The sequence below is a fragment of the Camelus dromedarius genome, chromosome 24, assembly GCF_036321535.1.
Source record: "Camelus dromedarius isolate mCamDro1 chromosome 24, mCamDro1.pat, whole genome shotgun sequence".
Classification (NCBI taxonomy): domain Eukaryota; kingdom Metazoa; phylum Chordata; class Mammalia; order Artiodactyla; family Camelidae; genus Camelus; species Camelus dromedarius.
The window spans coordinates 15,548,314-15,572,919 of NC_087459.1; the positions used below are offsets into that span (position 1 = coordinate 15,548,314).

At 51.9% G+C, this 24,606-nt stretch overlaps 1 protein-coding gene across 4 annotated transcripts; it reads right to left on the reverse strand.

Moving 5' to 3' along the window:
• Positions 1–2,377: 2,377 nt before the first annotated feature.
• On the reverse strand, positions 2,378–23,540 carry GPRC5B (G protein-coupled receptor class C group 5 member B). Of its 4 annotated transcripts, none has more exons than XM_064478482.1 (4): positions 23,492–23,540; positions 13,009–14,022; positions 5,247–5,359; positions 2,378–3,952 (listed from the first exon to the last, which is right to left on the reverse strand). In XM_064478482.1, the coding sequence occupies exons 1-4, from the start codon at positions 23,523–23,525 to the stop codon at positions 3,908–3,910; spliced, it is 1,206 nt and encodes a 401-aa protein (XP_064334552.1). In that variant the 5' UTR covers positions 23,526–23,540; the 3' UTR covers positions 2,378–3,907. The 4 variants fall into 4 exon arrangements, with proteins under 4 accessions (XP_064334552.1, XP_031288979.1, XP_064334553.1 ...); XM_031433119.2 differs by lacking the exon at positions 23,492–23,540 and adding an exon at positions 22,984–23,113; XM_064478483.1 differs by lacking the exon at positions 23,492–23,540 and adding an exon at positions 22,670–22,722.
• Between the last annotated feature and the right edge of the window lie 1,066 nt (positions 23,541–24,606).

A 24,606-nucleotide genomic window follows, 5' to 3' on the forward strand; every position in this document is an offset into this window, starting at 1 on the left:
CCCCCCCGCCCCCCGCTAGAGGAAATGTTCACGTTATGCTTTCTGTACTGTGATTTCTCTAACGACTAGATTTGGTGCATTAGAATACAGAATCTTTCCCGCACAAGATAGGATTTGTTGCAAACGTGCTTTAGGGACAAACAGTTTATCCTAAGAAAGTACTAGTTTTAACTTTCTGTATTATCCCCCAGTTTTATTCTTTCACCCACATATTTGTGCAGTGCTTCAGTACTCTTCTATACCAACCACCGCTAAAATGTACAATGAACTCTGTCTAGTCTGAGAGATGCTACCATGTTCTAGTTACCAGTTTCCCACTTTTGGCCACCTTTGCAAAGACCCAAATTTAAAATTAAGTCCCAAACTGCTGCAGTGGGTTTTAAATTTATCTGGTGAGTAGTCTTTTCATAAAAAGACATTACTGCCTGTGATCATTTCCCAAGGAGACTGACCCTTAACTTTGACTGCAAACCCAACAAGACACTTAAACCCAGACAATGACAAAGAATTTTTGCTGTCTAGGCCCTGAAGCAGAATAGAAACCTCCTCATTTTATGACTTATTACCCTCCATTGTTCTGGAGTTTGCCGCTAACCAAGACTTCCCTGTTCAACGTGCTACAGCCTCCGGGCAGATCTGAGAGCCAAGCAGTTGCACTGGGTTGTTTTGACAAGCTACCACACGTCTTAAGTAGATAGTAAAGCCTTTATTTTTGTGTTAAGAACAGCATTTTGAAAATAAAACCTATCCGCCCATGCTTTACAACCTTTTAAATTTGTAATATTTATATACAGTCATTTATGGTACACATTGATTGTCTCGAAATGTCTTTTAACGGTTTTTTTTTTTAATAAGTATGCAACAGTCAGCCAGGGGAGGATAAAGGTACATTATAAAACACACATTAATACATTTAATAAATATATATTATCTATCAAAAACGAGCCTTAGCTCTTTATCAATTAACAAAAAGCACCTGCTGAGAACTCCTGTAAGCTGGTATAATCATTGCATCATTCCATTATAAAAGCCACAATGCTCCCTTTCAGTTTGGGGTTCAGCTCAGCCTTGCCTCGCCAGGAAGGCCACCACACATGGCCCACGTTTAGCGGGCCCTGACAGAGTCTGTGCTAGAAGAACAGACCCCCGCCTTCAACGGCCAAGTCTGCGCCCCTTGAGACACGAGGAACTTCCCAGGTTGTCAGTTCCCGGAGCTGATTCCCTCACTCCCTCCCCTCCATCTCCAGGGCAGAAAGCCCGGACACGGTGGCCGTTTTCCATTCAAGGGGGGACAAGAGTGGCTGTTAGAGTCCCAAGGTGATTTTTGAAAACCGGACCTGGAAGGACTCATGCTGACAATTAGGTGTCTAGATCACAGACGCTCTCCTTCCAGGTCATTTGCCCCCAACGTCTTATTCACATAAACCGATCTTAAACAGAGGTGCCACTTAGTTTTGTATTTAAACTTTGCTCCATGGGGGCAGCTGGCTGCCACAGTCTCTTGGCAAAGGTGTCTCTTTGTACCCTTCAGGCGAAGTCATTAGAGAAATGACAGTTCTCTGCCTCCTCCCTCACTCCCCGCCTCCACCCGCACTGGGAGAGCATTCAGCCCACTCTTGACCTTAAAGCCAAAATAAAATAAAAACCAGAAGCGCAAAAACTATTAGACATTTAAAAAGAGAAGGGGGAAAAAAAAGGTATCATTAAGTGAGATTTCCCGTGGCTCAGAGCTGGCTCCACGTTTATAGTGGTGAAACGTGACTTTCCACTTGCAGCCATGTGTGTCCTGCTCACCTGATGCGCTCGGACCACCAAGAACTTTGAGAGAAAAACGGTCATGTGAGTTCTCCCCTCTGCAAGGGGGTGCTCCTGCAGCCCGAGTCACTGCTGGGATCAGAGAGCTCCGAAGGACTCCAGGGAGCGGGGGCAAGCGGCCACTTCCTGGCACGAGAATGTGTAACGCGGCCGTTTCTCACCGGGCTGGACCGAGGTGTTTGGAGATTTCTGTCATTTTCAGAAGTCTGGGTCTGCATGCATCCGCCCCCACCCCCACCCCACCCCACCCCACCCCACCCCACCCCAGGTCCTGGCTTCTCTCCCCCATCCCGCCCCTCGCTCCTCCCCCCTCTGTGCAGTCCCCTCAGGGGCGCTGCTGGCACAGAGGACTGGAATCTGACCCTCTAGAAAGAAGCAAGCACATGCTCTGGGCGGCGGGCGCTTCCCGAAGCTCGGGTAGGGGCGGCCTTCTGGTGACACACGGAAATGCCTGACTTGACGGAGGACCACGCAGGGATGGCCAGATTGGCCTCATTCCCCAGGTGCCCTGCAAGGACTGGAGGGCGGGGGAGGGCGAGGACGGGACACAGCAGACTAGGGCCTCGAGAAAAATCAGAAGGTTTATTAAAACATACTCAGCTGAAACATGTTGGCTTACGAAGAGGTCAGTTCCCCCCAAACACTAACCTTTTTCATTTCCTTTAAAGGTTAAAGGCTTATGGGTTGTTTTATAGAAAAAAGCGATACAGTGATTAGAGTATATTCAAAATGCCCACCCTCGTGTATACATTCCATGCCGTCAGGTTAAAACTCTTTGCTTTGAATCGTGACTAGCGATTATGCTGGCCAAACAGTGCAGACAACATGGGGCTTTGAATGGCCGAGATGTTCGAAATGCCAAATAAAGGAATGACTTGCTTAGGACAGATGGAAACCATGACAGAAACAATGAGCTTTGAAGAGAACCATTTTCATGGACCTTGTAGGAAACCAAGACAAAACTGTCCCACGCACCCTCCAAAAGCAGCAGGAAACCCTCGCATGCTCGGCTCACCCTGGACCTTTCACTACATCTGCATAGAAGACCCAAGAACTCACTGCATGCCAGGCAGCAGGTGTCACCTCTCCAGCCGGGGCACCCCTGGGATGCCCCGCCACGTGACAGCATCGTGGAAAGTTGGCTGTGGCCTCTGCCTCCTGGCCACACCAGGGCGCCTTGAGCTGGTGGCCTCTTTGAGCTTTTTTGAAACGAAGGTGGGAACAGAACTGGGGAAGGGCTTGGAGGAACACTGATGAGGGCTGGAAGAGGCAGAGGTGAGCGGGGGAGATACGGCTGCCCCAGCCAGCAACGGCGAGGGCTGCACCAGGGAGGGAGGCGGGCTTGCTTCCTGCCACTGGCGCCGGAGCAGGGGGCCCAAGAAGGAACAGCGGCCAGGCACCACTCTCTAAGTGCGATGGTCCCTTTAACTCCCAGACAGCCTTTTCTTTGGCATACGCTGGGCTCCCTCCACCACTCCTGCCTGTAAAGCTCTCTCCTCAATTCAGCTGGTCCTCAGTCTTGGAACCACACCCACAATCTCCTCAACTGCACCTGACCCCCCTGAAATGTGAAAACCAACAGGCAGGCTGGTGGAAAAGCCCCCATTCGTCCTCTTCAGGGAAACGGTTACCCCCCAAGAGGCCACCCCAAGAGGGGTCCAGCACTTGCCGGGGAGGGACGATGGTGTAGGGGCGTTCCATGTCCAACCCACACCAGCCTGACCCACTGGCTGTGAACTTGGTTCTTTTCTGCCCCCAGAGGATGAAACAGTCTTCCCAGCCACATTTTCGAGTGAGCCTAATCCTATTTGCAATTAGCTTTGCTTTAGTTTGCAGGGTTTGAGGTTGGTTTGGTATTATGTGTGTGTGTGTGTGCGCACGTGTGTGGCAGGGGAGGGAGGGCAGTCGGTGTTAGCATTTCAGTTCAGCAGTGTTCACATTTACACGGAACCCTCTTGTCTAGGATTTCCAAATCTCCCGGCTGCGAGGCGGCCTCTTTCAGCTACTGTTACTGATTTCTCCCTCAAGAAAGACACGGCCAGGGAATAAAATCGGTAAGAGAGATTCTTATTCTCTGGAACTTAAAAGTCTTTCACCAGAGGTGTCTTCCAGTGTAACTTGGCGGAGCAGTTGGGATCTGGAAACAGGAATAACACACTAAGAACTCTGGGCTTTGCAAAGTCAATGTCAGAAACCAACTCGTTAACAACGTACCAAAGATAAGTTACCTTGCCTTTTCCTGACGGGCTGAATAATTCCCCAGTAAAGCAGGAAACACTGTGTGTTACGATGCTCCGTTCTTGGGAAGGCCCTGTCCCGTTTTGTGTAATCATGCATCCTGAACAAATGTTTCCTCACCCAGAACCCCACCTCGCTTTCTAAGTCCAGGATGTTTTTATGCACACTGGCCTCGACAGGACCAAATAGGGCTTATGAGTGACCAAAGGGCTGTCTTCTAACTGTATGTATTATAACACAGGCCAAATGCTTGCAACTCAGGATTTTCTTGGCCTCCAAAATAAACAGGCCAATAGATGGCTGGGGGTCTTCACAAATGCAATCTGTGTCTACTTGCTTTTGAGCCCCTTCCAAACCAGTGCAAACCAACGCTTTGCATACCATCCAAAGGCCAGGAAAACCCAAGTTCCCTCTAGAGATCAAAGACCATCCCTGACATTAAGAAAAAAAAAAGCTCAGGTTGAGTTATGGAATTGGCACATGATAGAAAGAATGGAAATCCAATTTACACAGTGTAAACTGGCTCACGTGTTGTTTCTGAAAGAAGCATGGAGCTATGTTTGGAAATTCAATGTGGGAATGACAGTGCATCTTTGGACTGCTGGAGAAACAAAATGATGTAATTCCACGGAGGCAAAATGCAAATGATGACAATTCTGCTGAAGGTCTGTTTGGCATCATACAGTAAACCTGTTTGGTGTTTGCCAGAGAAAAATGATAATCACTTCAATTTCTTAAGAAATCTTTTAAGGAGGGGAACCTGGGACCCGGCTGGAGTACAGATGGGGGTGGGGGGGAGCAGGGGCGGGGACTCAGCTAGGTTGGATGTCAGCAAAATCTGTCAGGGTTTCATAACTCTGGGCTTTTCCTAAGAGTCACCTCCCAGGCAGAGGGAGGATGGGGGCACCTTCTGTATAATGAAAACCAGAGAATTCACTGGGTGAGAGCCTCTAGAAACAGGGAATCTTTCAAACGAATCTACAGATGGTCCACTAAGTATAGGTGGAGGTTCCATGTATGGAGAAAGGGGGCAGAGAAGGAAAAAGAGAAACGGAAGCATTGCATGCATGAACGGGTGCCCCCTTGAGCCGCTGTCCTTGCAGCCTCCACAGAGCAGGGTGTCCCGTCGAAGCTGCCCCCCAACACGGACCACTCCGCGGCTTCCTGCCAAAGCATCACCTCTTGATACTTACAGTCCCCCCGTTGAGCACGACGGCCATCTCAGTTGGCTGATAAACGTTGCTTCTGAATGGAGCGCTGGGTCTGTTTCCCAAGCTGCCATTACGAAATCCTGCCGTTCGAAGAGCTGAGGGAGGGAGGGAGGGAGGGAAAGGCCACACAACACCACCGGAAAAAAAAAAAAAAAAAAAAAAGACACAATTTTGTTTTCTTCCCCTGCATCAACACCATGCTCCAGGCCCCCACCCCTCCCCTTTGTCACAAGCCAGATTCAAAACAAAAGTCACAAAGGCGCTTTGTTCTCTGGCTCTTGGAGCCTGATCCATCTCCGTGGGGTTGGGGAGCCTGCAGAATCCAGGGCACAGGCGGCTCTTGGGCAGGGGGCCCTGGGGGGAGCCTCTTGTCCCCCCCACCCCGCCCCAGCCCTTGCAGGGAAGCGCCTGCCTCCCTCAGAGGATCTCCTGTGACCAAAGACCTTCTCACTACTGAATGCCCTTCACGTCAAGTTCAGCATCACACCGTCCAACACGGTTTCTGGATACACACTGAGGTGGGCAACCCTGAGAACCTGGACGTCGAGTAGCGGGAGAGGTGGGATGTGTTCATAGGCAAGTGATGGCGTAGAGGGCAGAGGGGCTCCAGGCCCACGGCTGGGGTGATTTCTAGACGAGGGGAGAAAAGGGAGATCTGAAGCAAAGACAGCAAAATATGTCGGCACTTCTTACCTCTGAAAGGTGGGGAATTGTGTCTCTTATTTGCAGTGTAGTTTTAGATATGTCACCTTCCTTTTTGTTGAGTGAAGAAAGTCAAATGACACAAAAAGACCTGGAAGAGTCTTAAATGCATAATGCTAAATGAAAGAAGTCAGTCTAAAAACTGCATACTGTATGATTCCAACTACGCTATTCTAGAAAAGGCAAAACTATAGTCAGTGAAAAGACTAGTGATTGCCAGGGGTTTGGAGGTGGCAGATAGGGGAGCACAGGGCATTTTTAGGATCACGGAACTATTCTGGATGATACCGTAATGGGGGAGACATGACATCATACGTTTGTTCCAACCCATAGAACTGTACAAAGACTGGCCTCTGAAATGTAAATTATAGACTTTAGTTAATATATAATATATCAATATTGATTCATCCACTGAGACAAATGTAACACTAACGCAAGTTGTTAATAACAGAGGAAACTGGGGGGAGGGGCAGGTGGGAACTCCCTGTATTTCCTGTTCAAAATTACAGAGAAAGAAGAAGCATTATGAAAAAAAAAATCAAAACAAAAGTCTGTCTCTAGTCGGGCAGGAAGGGAAGGGGCAGAAGAGGGGGGTGGATGGAGAGGAAGAGGAGGAGGAAAAAAGCCCCACAAAATCCATCTCAATTATGAGGTGTCATCTTCATTATCTTTGTTCTCACTGAAGGCACTAATCTTGCTTTGCTAAGGAAAGCCTTACTTAAAAGTCCTCCCTGAAGGAAGTCATTTTTTTTTTTCTGGCTAAAAAAGTAGCAAGAGGGTTTGGGATTTTTATAAATTACTAGGGGAAGGGGCCAAAATCACCTTGATAATATAGTTAACCTTCATAGCATGCCAACCAGGAACCAGCACTGTGAAAAGTGCTTTATATATATGATCTCATTTAATTTTCATAGCATAATCAGTACTTTTATTATTTCCACTTTATATGGGGCAGGGAGAGATTTGGTTACTTGCTCAAGGTCACACAACTGGTAAGAACCAGCGCTCGGGCGCAGGCAGAGAATCTGTGTTCTTCACCATCACACTCTACTGGCTCCAAATAATATGTTTTTAACCACCACAGTTACTTAGGGCAACTTGAATTTGACATCAGGGGCAGCTCAGCCCACACCTGAACCAAGGAAACTAAGGCAGGGTTGGGAATGTATATTCCAGGACAGACTTAGGAAAACCTCTTTGCTTTCGCATCTCTAGCACCTCCAACCTTCACCAGCTCCTGTGCACATGCTGAGCAGGAGATGCCCTTCCTAGGAAGTAGAGAAGGAGGGGCACCTGGGGACAGAGAGTCCATGGACTCTCACTAGTCTCAATTCCTAGCCAAGACCTCCTTGAAGAGAAGGAAAACCAAACAGCACGGCTTTACTCATAACACAGAGACCGGGCCAGCTGTGGTGGGGAAATCTGCCCCTAACACATTCCCCTCAGAGAAACAGAGGCTCGACTCTACTGGCCGGCAGTGGGATGCCTTGGCCCGAGGATCCCTCTGAGTAATGGTTATTTGTGGTTCTCCTCTGGTAAACATCCCTCCCACATTCTAGGTCCCTGAGTGTTGGCTACAACTGCCTCCTCCCCTGGCCTTGAGGTGGGCAGGTGATGTAGGCCTTGCCAATTAGGTCCAATCAGAGCAAACTCTGCGATTTTTGTTCAAGCATCCTGAGAAATGTTCTTCTTTTCTACTGGGACTCTGTGCAAGCCTAGAGCTGTGGGCTGCCATGATTCTAACAGAGCCAAGAGATGGAGAGAAACCAAATCTTGTCATCAGCCGAGCCTCCTGGATCTATCCATTCCTGAAGCCTGATCCCCAGTACATTAATTCGTTGCTTTGTTTTGCTTTGCTTAAGCTGCTTCAAATCTGATTTTTTATTCCTTGCAGCTTCAAGAATCCCAACTAACACCCCACTATGACCTGGGTCAGCTCTGAAAGGCAAGCAGGGCTCACCCATAAGGAGCTCTCAAAAGGAATCTAAGATTACAGGCTAAATGCCAACCTCCTTCTGACTGGACTTTGCAAGTTAGGCGAGATTGGCCCTGCTCGCAAAGCTGTCTCTGGGCCTTCCACTGGGAAGCTAAGGTGCAGAGTTTAAATAACCCTTGGTCTAACCTATAATGGAAAAGAATCTGAAAAAGAATATACATATACATATATATGTATTTATATATAAATGTATAACTGAATCACCTTATTGTACACCTCAAACATTGCAAATCAACTATACCTCAATGAAAAAAATAAAATAAAAAATACAACAAACTAGTGAACATAATAAAAAAAGGAGACTCACAGATACAGAGAACAAACTATGGCTTGAGGGAAAGGAGGAAGGGGTGGGGATTAAGAGACACAAACAAAATAATGTACAAAATAAGCTACGAGTATATACTGTACAACATGGGGCTTATAGCCAAAATTTTATATTAACTACAAATGGAGTATAACCTTTAAAAATTGTCAATCACTATATTGTACATCTGTAACATAATATTCTACATCAACTATACATCAATGAAAAAATGAAAATTAAAAAAAAAAATAGCCTTTGGCCTAATGAGCTCAGAGAGCCCAATCCACTAACAGGAGAAAGAACACTTTGCTCTCTTGCCCCTTTGAAAGGAGAGCATTTAACATGCCTTGTTAACAGTTTCCAAAATGTGATCTGAAGTGCTACATCCTTCAGTGTATTTTAATCTTTTATCACATACCTCATGCCTTGTTGATACTTAATTAAGAAATGGTAGGCTGGTGAAGTATATATCGGGGGCTCATAAGGGAAGGGAGTAAGAAAGCAGTGGCTGCAGTCTGGGGAATGCCCTTCCCATCCCTTGATGTCAGGGATAAGGCTCTCAAGAGAAGAGAGCCCGAAAGGCTGGCTGGTTAAAATGCAAGAGAAACAGGGCCAGCTGTAGCTCCCGGGCAGGGCAAGGCCCTGGTGGGGCCTGGCTCCCTAAATACAAACTGGCTGAGGTCAGCACCAAAGATGACAACCTTCGCTCACCATGGCGAGGGAGGGTGCCAAGGCGTTCCCCAGCCAGCAAAGTAGGGTTTCTAGAACAAAGGCAGTCCTAGCCAGGACGACAATTTAGCTTCTCTCTGTGAGCCTTCCAAGGGAATTGGCTTTGCCTGGGGCCCACGTGAATTTTGGTGGACACACATTTGGGATGATGCAAAACAGGGCTGCTAAAAAAAGTCTGACGACATCCAAGGTTGGTGAAGAAGTGAGGAAATGGGTCTCATACAATTATTTGGGGGAGACAGTAAATTACCCTACTTTTCTGTGGGGGGACATCTGGCAGTATATATCAAGATTTTTTTAAAAAAATTGAAGTACAGTTGATTGACAACGTTGTGTTAGTTTCAGGGGTACAGCAAAGTGATTTAGTTACATATATATAGTTTTACAAATTCTCTCCCCTAATAGGTTATTACAAGATATTGAATATAGTTCGGGATATATCAAGATTGAAAAGTGCAGACACTTGGCTGCATGTCTAGAAATTTTTTTTTTTTTTTTTGCAAGGAGTTAATTGATCTTGGGCACAAAGATGAATGGAGAACATTCATTGCAGCATCACTTCTATGGAAAGCCAGAAACAAGAGGCATCAGCTAAGATCAGAAAAATAAATGATGGTGCCCATGGAAATCTCTGCCCCGTGGGAAGGATACCATAGCTCTTCAGTGGCTGACCTGGCACGGCCGCCCCCTCAACACACTATTGATTTAAGCAAGCACATTGCAGCACACCACTTCGACCAATGGTTTCAACCTGGTTACATCTTAGAAGCACTCAGGCACTTAAAATACCTAAGCCCGAACAGACTTACTCAATCAGAATGAGGAGGCAGGCACTGGCAATTTTTTTTTAAAGCTGTCCAAAAGATTCTAACGTGCAGACAGGTTAAGAACTGCTCTATGACTGTTGTGTGTGTGTGTGAGTGAGAGAGAGAGAGAGAGTGAGAGAGAGAGAGAGAGTGAGAGAGAGACTGTGTGTGCTCGAGAGATGTCTGGCAAGATGGGAACAAACAGTTGGCAGTAGCTGCCTTTGGGCAAATAGGAATTTGAGCAATTTTTATGATTTTCATTTGCTGAATTTCTTCATGATTATTGTCCATCTTCTGTCATCAGAAAGGAATAATAAAGCTATTTTTCCTTTGGAAAAGAAAGAGGGGATGAGTAACAACTTCCTTGGCTTTGGAACATAGAGTTGAAACAGATGGCGTGTGGGGCACTTCTGAGCCCTCCCATCACCCCCGGGCCAGCCCTGGAACTGCTGGTCCTGATGTGGGTCCCAAATTCCTTTGATCTCTGGATCCTACATGGATTTGAAGCTCTGGCTGCATTTTCACAAGGAAAGGTGCATGTAACCGGATTCAGAAAAGCAACCTCCCTCTCCCTAGCCTGCTGTGTGCTTACAGTGTGAGCCTGAACAAGTTGCCTGACACTCCTGGACTCAGTTTCCTGCTCTGTAAAATGGGACCGGTAACCCGTGTCTTCTCAATGCACAGAGTTGTCCTGACACGTGCATGAGATGAGGGACACTAAAGCGCTTTGAGAAAAGACTAATCCTGTGGCAGAAGGGTCAGCGTGTGGGCTCTGACGCCAGCCCGCCTGGCTTCACACCCTGCCTCTGCCTCTTGGGCAAGTTGCTTAGCCTCTCCGTGCCTCAGTTTCCTGTCTGCAAAATGGACCTCACTGGGATTCAATGAGATCAGCCACTGAAATGCTCAGAATGGTACCTGGTCCACGGCACCTAGTAAAGGTTAGCCATCCTTCTTTTGAAGCCCCTAATACGTGGGTAGTTCCTGCATCCCCCCTTCATTGCAAGTAAACTAGCTCATCAGGTTCAACAGCTCCAGTTCTTTACCTCCTGGGGATCACAAATGGCTTTGAGAATCTAACAAAGCAACAGACTAATTCCCCAATGAATGTACAAAAATTTACATCCATTTCAGGAGTTCCTGATACCTCTGAGGTCCAACGGGGAGTCTATGGGTCTTAGGTAAAGAGGCCCCTGTTCCCAGAAGAGCCAAAGAAGAGGTGGCCCCTCCCAACTCCACAGGAGTTGGCCAGGAGCCGGCCTCTGCACATCAAACGCCCTGAAGGGCCGTCTGGGCTCCCAGTGATGACCTCCGTCCAACCTCCATCTTCTCCTGGCAACCCAGGGAGCCAGCCCCACCAGAGCTGCCGCTCACCCCTGCCAAATCTCTTGACAAACACAGGCTTGCTGGCCTGGGGCTTTCCAGTAAGATAAAGGCCACGCCAGGATTTCCGACTCTGTCCACAGTTGGGGTGGGGTGGGGTCCTGTCACTCCTCCTGTGGGTCTGGCTGGGAGCAGGGGTGCAGAGGACGTTGGGCATGTCCTGGTCGGGAGGAGGGCTGGGGGTGGCCGTGGAGGACCTGATGGCTTGCTGTGTTTCCCTTGCCTGCACGGAGTGGGTGGGCTGTGCTCTGGGCTCGGCCCTCAACCCAACAAGGCTGACTTCGTAATAAAAGCAGCCAGTGAGCACTGCCCAGGTGCCTGGATGCACATCACAGGAAAGGGGACCATGACCATCTGGAAAGGGCCACCTCTTAGCTGTATGTCACTGGCAGGACTGAACCTACTACAGCCTCCATTTATTCATCTGTAAGCCGGGATTGTTTCCGCCTCATCAGGTGGAGGTGCGGACTAAGGGGCAATGCAGGTTAAGGACTTAGAACGGTGCCTGGCGTGCAGCTAATGCTCAATAAATGATGACCGGACTAGGCAGCTGTTACTGCCACTGCCACTGCTACTACTTACTGTTTGTTATTGTTACTATTATTGTAGCTCCTGCTAAATCTTTAGGTAACAGAGAAAAGGCAATTTTAATGAATTAATCTCAAGTGCCAAGAGCCCAGCCGACTTGCTTTAAGCAACAATTGTAAGAGATGCTTCTCAAGGCATCCGTGGCAGGGGCTCCGGGCACCTGTGTGGCTTCCTCTGGGAATCCGCTGCGGTGGCGGTGGACAGCCCTGGGTACCCGGACATCCTCCACCTGAAGCGCATGCCAAATCTCTGCTTCTTGGCCGTAGAAGCTAACGGAACTTGTTCGGCCTGTTTTGGGGAGCACGGGGGGATGTTCATGACAGTGGGAGCCAGGAATTGGTGGAGAGATGCCACAGCCTCCTGTCCTTCGAGGATCAAGGCTGAGGCTCGTTCTATGTGTAACTCTGGCAGGATTGAGCCCCAGCTGACCGTGGTGGTACCTGGCACTTCCAAGCTCTTGTTTCTGTTTCTGCCCTCCCAGTCTCATTCCCTCTGCCCTCTCTCTGGCAGGGACCACCTCCCAGGCAGATCACCTGCACTGAGCCTCAGGCTCTGCTTTCAGGGGAACCCACAAAAGACACACACCCAACGTGCCAGGTGCAGTGGGAGCCCCTCAGGAAGTTACTGCTCACAGCAGCTCTACGAGGTACAAAGCCTTACATCCAGAAATGGCAGAGGCAGGATCTGAACCCAGACGTCTGGCTCAAATTCATACACTCCTGGTGACAGAGGTAGGGAACAGGACGCGAGATTTGCCTGTCACCACCCCCTGCATCCGTCTCGCATACCAGCTGCAAACTCGAACACTTCCAGGGAGCCAGGGAATTAACGTTGATATGTTATAGCAGCTGGGGCAGAGGGCCATAGGGAGTGGTGGGGAGTGTGGCAAAGAGAAAGCAGCCCCCCACTGCCACAACCCGGTGAGGGTAAGGGACAGAGCCTTCTAGACAGCTGCAGACAGTTTCTGTGAGGTGGGAATGGCAGCCTGGTGTTGCCAGACCCAACTTTTCAAAAAAGGCCAGAGACCTGGATTTTTATATTAAATTAGTTGGCAATTGATAGGGAAAATGCTAATGAGAATGCACCTCTGGGCCAGTTTCAGCACAGCGGCCACTGTTTGGGCTCTGATCTGCCTGGACTGTCCCCAAGACTAGCCACTCCCACTGGAGAGAAAGAGAGTGTCCTTTTGGGAGGAAGGGCCCCAGAGCCTAAGCCAGCGGGCGGCGCCCACTCTACCTGCGTTGTGTTCGTCCATCGAGAAGGCCTTGTTCTCCATGTAGGTCCGCGGCAGCTGCACGTCCTCCTCAAACGCCGTCTCCCGCATCCTCGGCTGCGACGTGTCGAAGTAGTTGGGCGTGTTTTCCTGCGGGGCCGGCAGAATGGTGCAGTGGATCTCGGGGATGGCATGGAAGATGACGAAGACCCAGCCGCTCGCCACCAGCGTGATGGCCAAGGTGGGGTCGCCCCAGGCGTCTCCCTGCCGCAGCTCGGCGTTGCCGAAGAGGTACATGGTCATCCAGGCCACCCAGATGAGCACGGAGAGGAAGGCGGTGACCAGGATGCAGGCCCCGTTCTGCTTCCACTTCTTAAACTTGCCACACAGCGTGAAGAGGGCCAGCCCCAGGGTGGCCACGAGCAGTACCATGTCGTAGATGAGGGCCATCACGAAGTCCATGGGCTCGTAGGCGCAGGCAGGCTTCGAGTCACGCAGCACGGTCAGCACCAGCCACTCGATGGCGATGATGACCTGCACCAGCATCAGGCACAGGGCCACGCCCACCAGCTGCCAGCCCGACGGGCTCTTGCCGTGGCGCACCAGCCTCCGCACACGCCACGCCTGGCTCAGCAGGCAGGAGAAGCAGAGCGCGAACAGGACGCCCCAGAGGAACCGGCGGACCGAGCAGATAGTCTCGTCCTCCCGGATGATGAAGGCGAACGTCAGCCCGAAGAGGCCCAGGGTCCCCAGGAGGAAGAGGAAGTGGAGGCCCACGGGGTCCTTCTTCTCCTTGTCCTTGATGAATGGCAGCCGCACCAGGAGGATGAGCATCAGGAGCAGCGTGATCAGCGCGCCTGCCCCGGCCACCGCCTCCACCACGATGCCCCAGATGGTGTCCAGGTCGCACAGGGACACGTACTGAGGGAGGAGGTCTAGCCCGCAGCCCCGGGATGTGCTGGCGTTCTCAGAGGCCCCGGAGGCGATCACGAAGAGCAGGAGGAAGGCGAGCACTTGACGGGTTCTCATCTTTCTCTCTGACACCATGAACATTCCAGACAAGTAGAGGAGGAAAGACCAATGCATTGTAAGACGCTCACTCTCCTGACTTTAAGAAGACCCACCTCACTTCAGACCTGCTTGCCCCTGTTGTGCCTTTGGACACAGAGGGCAAGGTGCCCCTTTCTCCAGGCAGCACAGCCCGTCTCGGGGTAGGGGGTGGGGAGTGGGGTTTCGGGTCCTGTCTGCACAGTGAACAACCATGAATCACCACCGCTAGTGGCTGGAGGAGCGGGTGGGAGGGACACTCACTTTCTCTGAATATCTTTTCATATTCTTTGAATTTGAGGCCATGTCAGACCTCTTCAAAAATAAGGGAATAAAATGAAACTTTAAAGCAATAGTCAGGGGCCAAGGGCTGTGCTGGGCATGCGTTAACCCGTTTCAGTCCCTCAGCGGTAACAGCTGACATGCACTGATGACTCACTCTGGGCCCCACACTTGACATTTCCAGTCCTCACACCGGTGACAAAACAGTCTTGAGGAGGTTGGGACACTTGCCCAAGGTCACAGCACTCAGCTCCTAGAAGCTCTCGGAAGCCTCCCAGCATTTTAAATGTAGTATGAACCGTCTTCCTGGGATGCACCCTTTCCCCATCCCTTCACACACCCCACCCTCCTCCTCCAAAGATCTCCCAAGAATCCCTCGTCTCACGCCACTCCAGCCCGCCTCTCCAGGGGGGCGCCTGCAGGATGCTCCTCGCCTCTTCCCAGCCCCCGTGCAAGGCGGGGTCCACACAGCAGCCAGGAGACCGGCTTATTAACCCGAGTGAGTTTCCTCTTGCCCCTCCTGCTCCTTCTGCTAACCAGAGCCCCCCCTCCCCTCACCCCCTGCTTTTATGGAAAACCACTCCTCCCCACCCCCAGTGGTCTCAGATCTAATGTCATCCACTCAGACCTTGGCCAAGGTCACACCCCCGTCCTCTCTACCAGGCCTCTCGTCTGTTTCCTCCCGCTAATCCTATCTCATCTTTTCGCCGGTTTACTTTGTTTCTCTGTCCCTTCCTGTCTCTCTCCAACACTAGCTGCAGGAGGACAGGGACACTGTCCACCTTGTTCATCAGCATAAACCAGGGCTTCTCAGCCTCAGAATTACTGACGTTTGGGGCCTGTCCTGTGCATTACAGGATGTTCACCAGCATCCCTGGCCTCGACCCACTAGGGGACCGAAACACACCCCCTCCCCCAATTGTGACAGCTTTAGACACTGGTGATGTCCCCTGGGGGAAAATCACGGGGATGAGCACCCCCTGGTCCAGCACTAGCACAAAGCAGACGCTTCCTGAAGAGTGAATGAGACTTCTCCCCAGGACTCGCTCCTCTACCCACGGCCACCAGCTCCTTGCTGTTGAAGGGAGCCTGGCCTTCGGGGAGCCTCAGCCTGAGTGGCTCCTCTGCTCCCGTGTGTTTCCAAGCATCTCAAGCCAGAAGCACTGCCTTAGCTCCACCCACAGTGAGGCTGTAACCAGCCACCTCGCAGGCAGCTCAGCTCATCCCTGGGGCTTTCTTAAGTAAATGCGGTATCGACCACCTCTCTTTCTCTGCTCCTTTGTGGGATACTGTGAGCAGCTCCGACTCTGCCTTGGCTGAGAGGCCATCGACTGGGATAAATTATTGATGCCGCCGAATGAGAAGGAGCCTGGTGTTATTGGGACCATCTCCTTTGCCTGTGGATGAGAGAAGGCAGGCTGGGAACAGAAGGCATCTGGCAAGAGATGCCCCTTAAACAAACAACTCAGATGCTGGCAGTGGGGACCACAGCCCAGCCCCTATTCCCTGGCACGTCAGTCACGGGAGTGCCACCTCAGCTATTTACGCCTTGTCTACACACCTCCTGGAAGTCATCTGAGTCCTGGAAATCGACTCCCTTAAAAGAAAACTCACTGAAATACTTGTTGATGGAATTCACGTCGGATACCCACTGCTTATCCCAGCCTACCACCTTTGGAAGAACACTGTCCTCGCCAGAGCTGCTTTTCACAAGAGCACACTGGGAATCAAAATTTAAGAACGAGATATGTTGGAACAAAACGCCACCAGCACCCCTCAACACACTGCAGTGGATTCCCCCCCACATCTCATCCAAGGCAAACGCTATTAAGAGACTTCTCAGCCAGTGAAAACAGAACACACCCCCATGCAGCCTCTCTGGGTCGCGCAGCAGCCAGTCGCACCCCCAGGGCGGTTGGGGGGACGATGGGTAGGAACGTGCGGCTGGAGTCTTGACCGCCGACCAACTCTCCCCAGCTCTCCTCACATACCCCGTAGGCCAGTGGTTCTCAACCCGCGGGAATTTTGACCCCAGGGGACATTTGGCCATGTCTAGGGACATTTCTGGTTGTCACAACTGGTGAGGGGGATGTAAATGGCAACCAGTAGGTAGAGTCGAGGGAAGCTGCTAAACACCCCACAAGGCACAAGATGGCCCTCAACACAAAGAATTACATAGCCCCACATGTCAACAGTGCTGAGGCTGAGAGAGCCTGCTTTATACACTTGAGGGCAGAGTTGATGAGGAGGAAGCCAGGAAACCAGCCTGGCCTCGCAGCCTCAGGCCTGCACCCCGGGTCCTTTCCTTGCAAGAACCTGGCCCTCCTTAGCTGCCTCCACTCACTCTCTAGTGGAGAATCTCCTCTCTCCAGGTCTGGCTACAAATGGGGACTTGGTTCCACCAGCTCCTCCCCCTTCCCGATTGGCCTTCCAACCACAACAGGAAACCAATGTGGATGATGAAGATACCAAGATGGCGACCAAGCTTCTAGAATTGTGCACTGCTTTTCTGGCTGTGGTCCCGGCCTCTAGACTCCACTCCTTTCTGATACGGGAAATGGATTCACTCTTGCCTTCTGCTTTCTTTCTTGATGGTGGAACCCTGTCCTTCCGGGACAGCTGCTGTTTTTGTTGTCCTGCACCTGTTTCTCCCATTTCTGAAAAGAGCTCCTGATTCTCCTTTGGAGACCGCCCCCTTCAAGTCCTAAATGAGAGCACCTGACCAAGGCCTGGCCAATCGGAGCAGTCATCCCACCCTTTGGCTGCACTGATTGGTTCATGGACCAGCACATGGCCCCAACCAGACCCAGGAGAATCAGTCTTAGGATATCTGCTAGAATGAACCGGAACGAATTCTTCTCTTGCTATTGGGGATGATAAGCTAAAAGGATACCTGGAGTTGGAGATGACGTATTTACCAACACAGGGAAAGAACCGGTCTGAGAGTAGAGCTGACCCAGAGTAAACAGCCAAGTGATGGACCAGAGTCCTAATGCACTGAATGACGATTCAGTTATGCCTGAAGCCAGATACCCTGGCCCTTGCAGTTCCAGCAGCCAATTAACTTCCCTTTTCTGGATTAAGCCAGTTTGAGCTGGGCTTATGTTACTTGCCAACAAAGAAGTTCTATTATACCTCCGGCATGATGTGACTCCCTTCTTCCAGGAAGTCCTGCCTACCCAGTATCTAGACAGCCAGGGACTTTGGTAGGGTCCAGTTGTCCCAAGGGGGTCATTATCATCCCTAAGGATGCCCACAGGGTAGTACAATATCCAGGATGATGGAGAGGAGGGCTACACGCTGCCTCAAGAATGAAGCTGAGTCCAGCTCTTCAGGGATTTCTGGGGGGCTCAGAATTGCCTGCAGAGTTTTCTATTACTGCCATAGTGACACGACAATGACTGTCAACTCTTATAGTGCTTACTACGCTCCGGGCCCTCCTCCATGCACTTCACGTATATTCACGCCTTGTAATCTGGGCAATGACACTATGAGGCAACTGCCGTTACTATCTTCATTTTACAGGAAATAAAACAGAGAGGTCAGTTGTCTTGTCCAAGGTCACACAGCTAGAAAGCGATGAAGCCAGCAGACAAACAATTGTACTATTGTTCCTGGGCTCTCACTACAGACCAGGGCTCTGGAAACGTCATCTGGTGAGCCCTTTGCTATTTAAACTAGATTCACCAGTCTATTTAAATTAGATTCTCTCTGCCCCTTTATGCTCTATGTTAATATTTTTAATCTCTGTCTTCCTAGTACCTGCCACAGTTTTCAATGACTTTATTTTATTGCTCTCTTGGTCTGCCCATTGCCCCAGCCCAGGCTCTCTGTCTTGTTGGGCGCCCACCCATTCCCTGGTGCCTGGCACATGGGCAGGGCTCCTGGCCCTATTGCTGAATGAATGAATTGGTAAATATGGTCACATCACCCGGCAGGGAAATGCTCTCATTGGCATTTTTTAGAGGAGGGGACTGAGGGTCTGAGAGGCTTAAGTCAAAGTTTGATCCTCGGACCGGCAACAGCAGCAGCATCGCCCGGGACCGTGTTGGAAACACAGACTCTCAGGCGTGGGCTTCACCACCTGTGTTCCTACAAGCCCCACAACAAAGCTCCAGGTGTGTGCAGATGCAGGGCGCACAGGGGTTTGAGAAGCTCGGGCGTCTGCAGCAGGGGATCCAGGGCGCCACCCCTGCCCTCCGCCACCCCTGCCCTCCGCCACCCCTGCCTGAGACCCAGCAGGCGGCGCCCACTCCACGACACCCACCGTCAGGTAAGCCCCCATCCTGCCGCATCAGCCACCTGGGGCCTACCCCTGCCAAGAATGGAGCAGCTCTCCAGGAACCGCAAACTGCACAATACCAGATTAGAGGTTTGGAGTCGGCCCCAAGGCAAGGCTGATTGGGACGAGATGAATATATGGCAACAAACCCGTGGGATGTAGGCGTGCAGCTCCTCACAAGGAGTAATGAATAAATGTGACGAGTGCGCAAGACTCGGCTCACATACTAATTACTTTGCTGCCGGCCAGGCTCCTAGGACTGTGACTCATTCAGATGCTCTTAAACACACTGCATCGCACAGGCACACACACACTCTCTCCCCACAGTGGGGCCAGAAGCAGCCGGCAGGTGGTGGAGCAGCATGCTCCATTTCTCCACAAGCCGGGGCCTGCAGAGGCTGGAAGGAATGCAGGCAAGATTCCTTGTGCAAGAAGGATAGCTCTGCTGGCCTAAAGACCACGCGCAGGGCTGACCCTCCCAGCCCCGATCCATGCCAAGCAGCATAAACATCCCATCTCAAGTTCTACCCCTGGCCCTTGCTAGCACCCTGTGACCCCAGGCAGCTGAATTTACCTTTCTTGCCTCAGTTTCTTCATCTGCAAAATGGGGGTGATAATATCTAGAATGTGGGGTTCTTTTGAGGATTAAAATAATTAATAATTAGGGGTTAGGACAATAATTAACACGGGCTAAGCACTTATATAAAGTTTCTGTTAAATAAATAAAAGATTGGCAAGTGCTCTGAACACTCCTGACTCTGATTTTCCAGGGGGGTGGTTGCCATGGAGATGGGCTGGAATGGGGGGCTCACCCAGGTGTTTGCCCACCATTGTTTCCAGCCTCCTCCATCACACACTAAGCAAAGAGGTCACGAGGCGGTGTAAAGGGGAGTGGCTTTTGGGGGTGGTCTGCCCCGGAAACCCCAGAGCACTTCTGATGCCACAGCAGGTGCTCTGAATGGGAGCCTCTCTGTGAAGGTCATTTTCCAAGGGGAACCAGGGCTGGAGGACCCGAGGCCAGCCTCCTTGCCCTGAAACCGGGTGTCCCTACTGAGGGGTCAGAGCCAGGACATCCAGAAACCAGACACCAGCCATTCTCTGGGGAACTAGCATCCCCACCTTCCCACCCACCCATACGAAAGGAGACACAAGATGTACAAAACCGCCTTGGAACACACCATTCTGACCTGCTTCTCCCTGGCTGTCACCAGAAGAGGCATCTTAAACCCACCTTCTCTAAAGAAGAGGACAGGCACTGGAACATGGAAGGGAAGGAAAAACTAAGCAAGTCTGGAGGGTCTTTCCTAGCCCTGGGCATGTTTAAAAGCTCAGTACCCCATGAACACCTGGCACAGAGTTTACACTCCTTTCAGTCTCCTCAAGAGTGTAAGACTTCAGTTTGAGGAAAGCCAGACAGAACTGCGTGACTTTGGGCATTGCTTAACCTCTCTGACCTTCAGTCTCTTCTTCTGTAAAGTAAGGAGAATAACAGGGCCAGCTTCACAAGGAACACTGGGTCCCTGCTTATTAAAAAGACAACCGTGATTCCCATCGTCCTGTTGGGAAAATGAAGAGGTGATGCACGTTGGTCAGAGGCTTCCTAGAATCCGTGGGCCAAGCTGGGACTAGACCCCACTTCTCCCAACTCCTGACCTCAAGGCCACTGCACCCCTGGTTCGACTCCCACATGTCTGGCAGAGGGCCAGGAGGAGGCTGCGGAGCCAATCTCCCCACGCACCCCATCATTACGCTCTGTCCCTGCCCACTCCCGTTATGGCCGCTGGTGCATTTCCTGCTCTGGAGGGATTAAACGGTTACAAGGTTTCCTGACAGTGAACTCTTTCCCAGACCTACAATCTCACCCTCTGATATCTTTTCCAAGTTACACCATCTCATACTCTTCAGTTCCCAACGCCGCCCAGACCACCAGCCTATTTGGGGGCCCTCGAATTTAATAACCCTCATAGGTTAGTAAACAGAGTTGCCAGAAGACGGGCTCCGTGATCCATGAATATGCATAGCAGCTCCAATCCTGTAAATAAAAGCAATCATTTAAATGCAAATTGCATCCTTGGCTGCCCGTTCCGGGGTGGATGGTTCCTCTTGGGGCTGTAATTCCGAGAAGAAAATGTGACTAACTCAGAAACCCCAGGAAGCTCTGCATAGAAGTGCTTATGGGGGTGTGAGCTCTGGGTGGGGGCCTGCTTAGGGTGGACAAAAACTGCTTAAAAGTGGGAATTGGATTTTAAAACCTAACAGAGTAGGCTCACAGGACTGACCAGGCTCAAAGTGGTCCCCATAGGCTGGCTGGAGCCCTTTGGAGGCTTCCGGCGCCTCGCCATCCCCGGGGGGGCAGAATGAAAGGGGAGCTGTTTTTGGTCTCCTTGTTGAGGTCAGGGGAGATTTTAAAAATCAGATCTTGTGCATTTCCACTCCAAACCCTCCAAGGGTTCTCTGGCTCAAGGAGAATAAAACCTAAACTCCTTTCCATGGCTCAAAAGATCATGGTCTGGCTGGTCCCTGCCATCCCCTCTCCCACCCCCACCCTCCGCATCTGCCTACGAGCTCCAGCCACAATGGCCTTTGTTCAGTTCCTCTAAGCTCATTCCCACCTCCAAGCCTCTGCACTTGCAGTGCCCTCTGCCTGGTTCGGTCTTCCCCCAAGATTTGCCAGTGGCGGGCCCCCCATCTTGCAGGGCTCCGCTAAAACGTCACTCCCCAGAGCAGTCTTCCCTTAAGTACACATACCCTTGTCACTTTATTTTACATCACCCTGTTTTATCTTCCTGGCAGCCGTCATCCCAATAGGAAGTTCTATCTACTTACTACTTATTTACTTATTTAGTGTTCACCCACCTCCCCAGTGCCCTGAGATCAGGGGCTTGTCCATTTCATACACTGCACTGCCCCAGACCCAATTCCGTAGCTGGCACATTTATTGAAATAACACATTAGCCAATAAAGATTTTGAGCTTCTCTTTCTAACAAGAATGCTTGTCTCGCTGCCTGTGTCCCAAATGGCGACTCCTCCCCCCTTCCATCTTTTCCCTTCCCGGCTCAGCTGACCCTTTTTCAGACTTAGAGCAGGGAACAGAGAGGAAACCGTTTATTCCACAGTCTAGATACAAAACTGGCCGAGTGGAGGGCTCCCAGTCAACAGATGCCGATTTGCATTCTATTTACATGCGATTTGCATGCAGTTTAGCTCAAAGTCTGAGTCCTCCAGAAAGCCCCCACCCCTCGGGAAACTTCTGAATCAAGGTTCCTCGGCTGAAGTTTGGAGGCTTTTGTGCCAAGGGACTTCTCTTGTCCCTGAGATAATCCTCAGTTCTTTCTGGGCTCTGCTCAGGTGCCCACCCCCCATCCTGGCGCAGTTGGCCAGCCAATGTGGCGCGTGGCCCGGGGCCCCAGGCGGGGACGCCGCTGCCCGCCACACTCCAGGGGCCTTTGTCCCTGCTCCAAGGAGCCTCCCCTTAGGGAACTGGGGACAAGTTAGGGGTGGGGGGCGGGTGTTGGCTAGGCCTGGGAGTGACATAGCAAGGGCTGGGGAATGAACTCGCAGACTGCTCTGAGGCTGTACTCAGAGCAAGGTCGGTACCCCCCTCCTTGGCTGGTTAACCAACTCCTCCCAGCCAAGGCGGGTGTGGGCGGTAAGGATCCCGGGATGTGTGGGGCTGGGAGTCCGTGTCCCCCAAAGGGGGTGGGGACGCAGCACAGGGCTAGTCCTCACCCGCAGCCTGGCCGGAACATAAATGCTACCCCCGCCATTATATGCAGCTGCCCCTCATTTGTTCCCCGGACCCCGGTCTCAGCTCTGCCTCTTTTCACCCGCAGTGTCCCCTCCATGTCCCGTAGCGCGCAGCCATAGCCGGCTGCGAGCTTGGCCCCCAGCCCCTGCGGCAGGTGCGGGAGCTCACCCCCAAAGTCGGGGCCTTGTGCCCCCGACTCCTTCTGCCCTGTCGGTGGTCAGGCCCCACGGACTTGCCACGCAGCCCGCAGACCTGCCCGCGGCTGCCCTCACACGAGTCACTCGGGCACGGCTGGACTCCCTTACACTCCCAGCTGCCCTTTACCTCTGGTCGCTCCCAGACCCTCCTCAGAGACTTGGATCTCCACCAGGTCCGGGTACACCCCCTTCCCCTATAAAGGTCCCCAATCCTCTCCGCCCCCCACCCCGCCCTCTGCGGCGCCTCTCTCGCTGCACTGTGGTTTCCCTCATTAGGATACCCCAGCTGCCCCAGCAGACTAACCTCTCGCGGGGGGGGGGGGCGGGGCGCTTAGAAAAGCACAAGCAGCAGACCCCCCAAGCCTCCCAAGTCCGCGGCGGGAAAAGTTTCTGGGGTCCCCCTGCAGCGCCCTCCACCCCACCAGCGCGGCTCGCACTCACCGACCCCCGCGGCCCCGCAGCGCCGACGCTCCCGCTGGCCCTCGGCCCGAGTCACATCTCTGCAGCGCCGCCGTGGCCCCAGCCCCGCGTGCGCCCGCCCGCCCGCCAGCCGGTCCGGCCTCTCTGCATCTCACTCGCCAGCCGCTGCCGCGCGAGGCGCCCCCTGGCCGGGCGCGCGCTGTGCAGCCGCCGCGGCCCCGCCCCTCCAGCCGGCCCCGCCCCCGGAGCTTCCGAGCCCCGCCCCCGGCCCGGCCCGAGCAGGGCTGTCTATTCCTTGCCGAACCCCAGGCCAGATACTCGCTACTCGCCGGGGGCCCTGAGAAGGGCCCCCTCCAGTGTCCCCAGTTTGGGAACGCTATCCCCACATCCACAGTGCGCCCATAAGCAGTCCGGACGCGCCGGACACAATCTCAGTTTGCTCCACTTTCAGGAGCACACGGATGAGATATCCCCCGCCCAGGACGCTCTGCATCATGAGCCCCCAAATAGTAACTTCTCCACAACATACCAGCAGCAGGTCCAGGGCGCAGAGAGGATTCCATCCCGCGCGTTCCGAAGTCACCAATGCTCCAATGTACTACCCGGCAGGCCCTTCCCTCCTGGGCACACTCCAAATCCCACCGCTCCCCACCCCCAATGTGTCCTTGTCACTTTACACACACTGAGCCCAACATCCGCATCCTTGGGCACCCCATCATACTCCCGTGTCGACGTCCACATTTTTGCACCCATCACATGGGTCCATATGCAGGATGCCACCACCGCTGCCGCACACATCATCTACGTACGTACACGTCCACGATCTGCCGGCGCATACACTCGGAGGTCCTGGGCTATCGGCCTGGCGCTCCGCAAATGCTCAGGGCACAAGCAGGACTCGGCGTCCACGGTGGCAGCCGCGAGATCCACTTGAAGGAAGGGGTTCGGGGCCACTTCCACCCCATCCTGGACCTACACACGGCAGGGTGACGACCCCTGTTCCCCTCTTTCCAGCTTGCGGGAAGGAAGATGGGGCGGCAGGAAGGTGGGTTGCAGAGTAATACTGCTTCCTGTGGATAGTTGCAGGCCCTGATCTTTGGTGCCCACGGACCTTTCAGATACTCTCACCCCTTCCTGCATTCCCAGTTCCCTCCTGCCCAGCCAAGACAGGCCACATACCCTTCGGGCACACATCTCTCCAAATGCCTTCTCTTAATTCTAAGGAAAAATGGAAGGAAAGAACCACAAAAACAAACAAAAAAAATTTCCAATTTCATTGGCCGACGTATCCTCAGTGCCTCGAACAGTGCCTGGCAGTAATCAGTAGGAGATCTTTAAGGGTTTGTGAGACAACCTCTCAGTGCTCCAGTCAGATTAGGGAATTGGAAGATGGATGAGCACTGCCTCCTGGTGGTACCTAGTGGAACTGACGCCGATATCCTTTTCTTTCCCTCTGTAAACGTGGGCAAATTCACCTTTCTAAGCCTCAATTTCCTCAAAAGCAAAATGGAGATAATTTTAGTAGTACATGCCTACTGGGGTTGTTGTGAAGATTAAAGACATAATACATGTAAAGGGCTTCACACAGAGTCCGGCCCGTGGAAAGCTGTTAGTGTTAATTGATTAATATTACAGTTACGGTTA

What these genes read in the sequence shown, in the direction of transcription:
- GPRC5B (XM_064478482.1), bottom strand. Translation starts at nt 23,525, where the DNA reads ATGGAATCCTCTCTGCGCCCTGGACCTGCTGCTG. An exon ending in GATGGACGAACACAACGCAG is followed by an intron (nt 5,360 to 13,008) that starts GTAGAGTGGGCG and finishes TCCCTCCCTCAG; the next exon opens with CTCTTCGAACGGCAGGATTT. An exon ending in TCGTGCTCAACGGGGGGACT is followed by an intron (nt 3,953 to 5,246) that starts GTAAGTATCAAG and finishes TCCTGTTTCCAG; the next exon opens with ATCCCAACTGCTCCGCCAAG.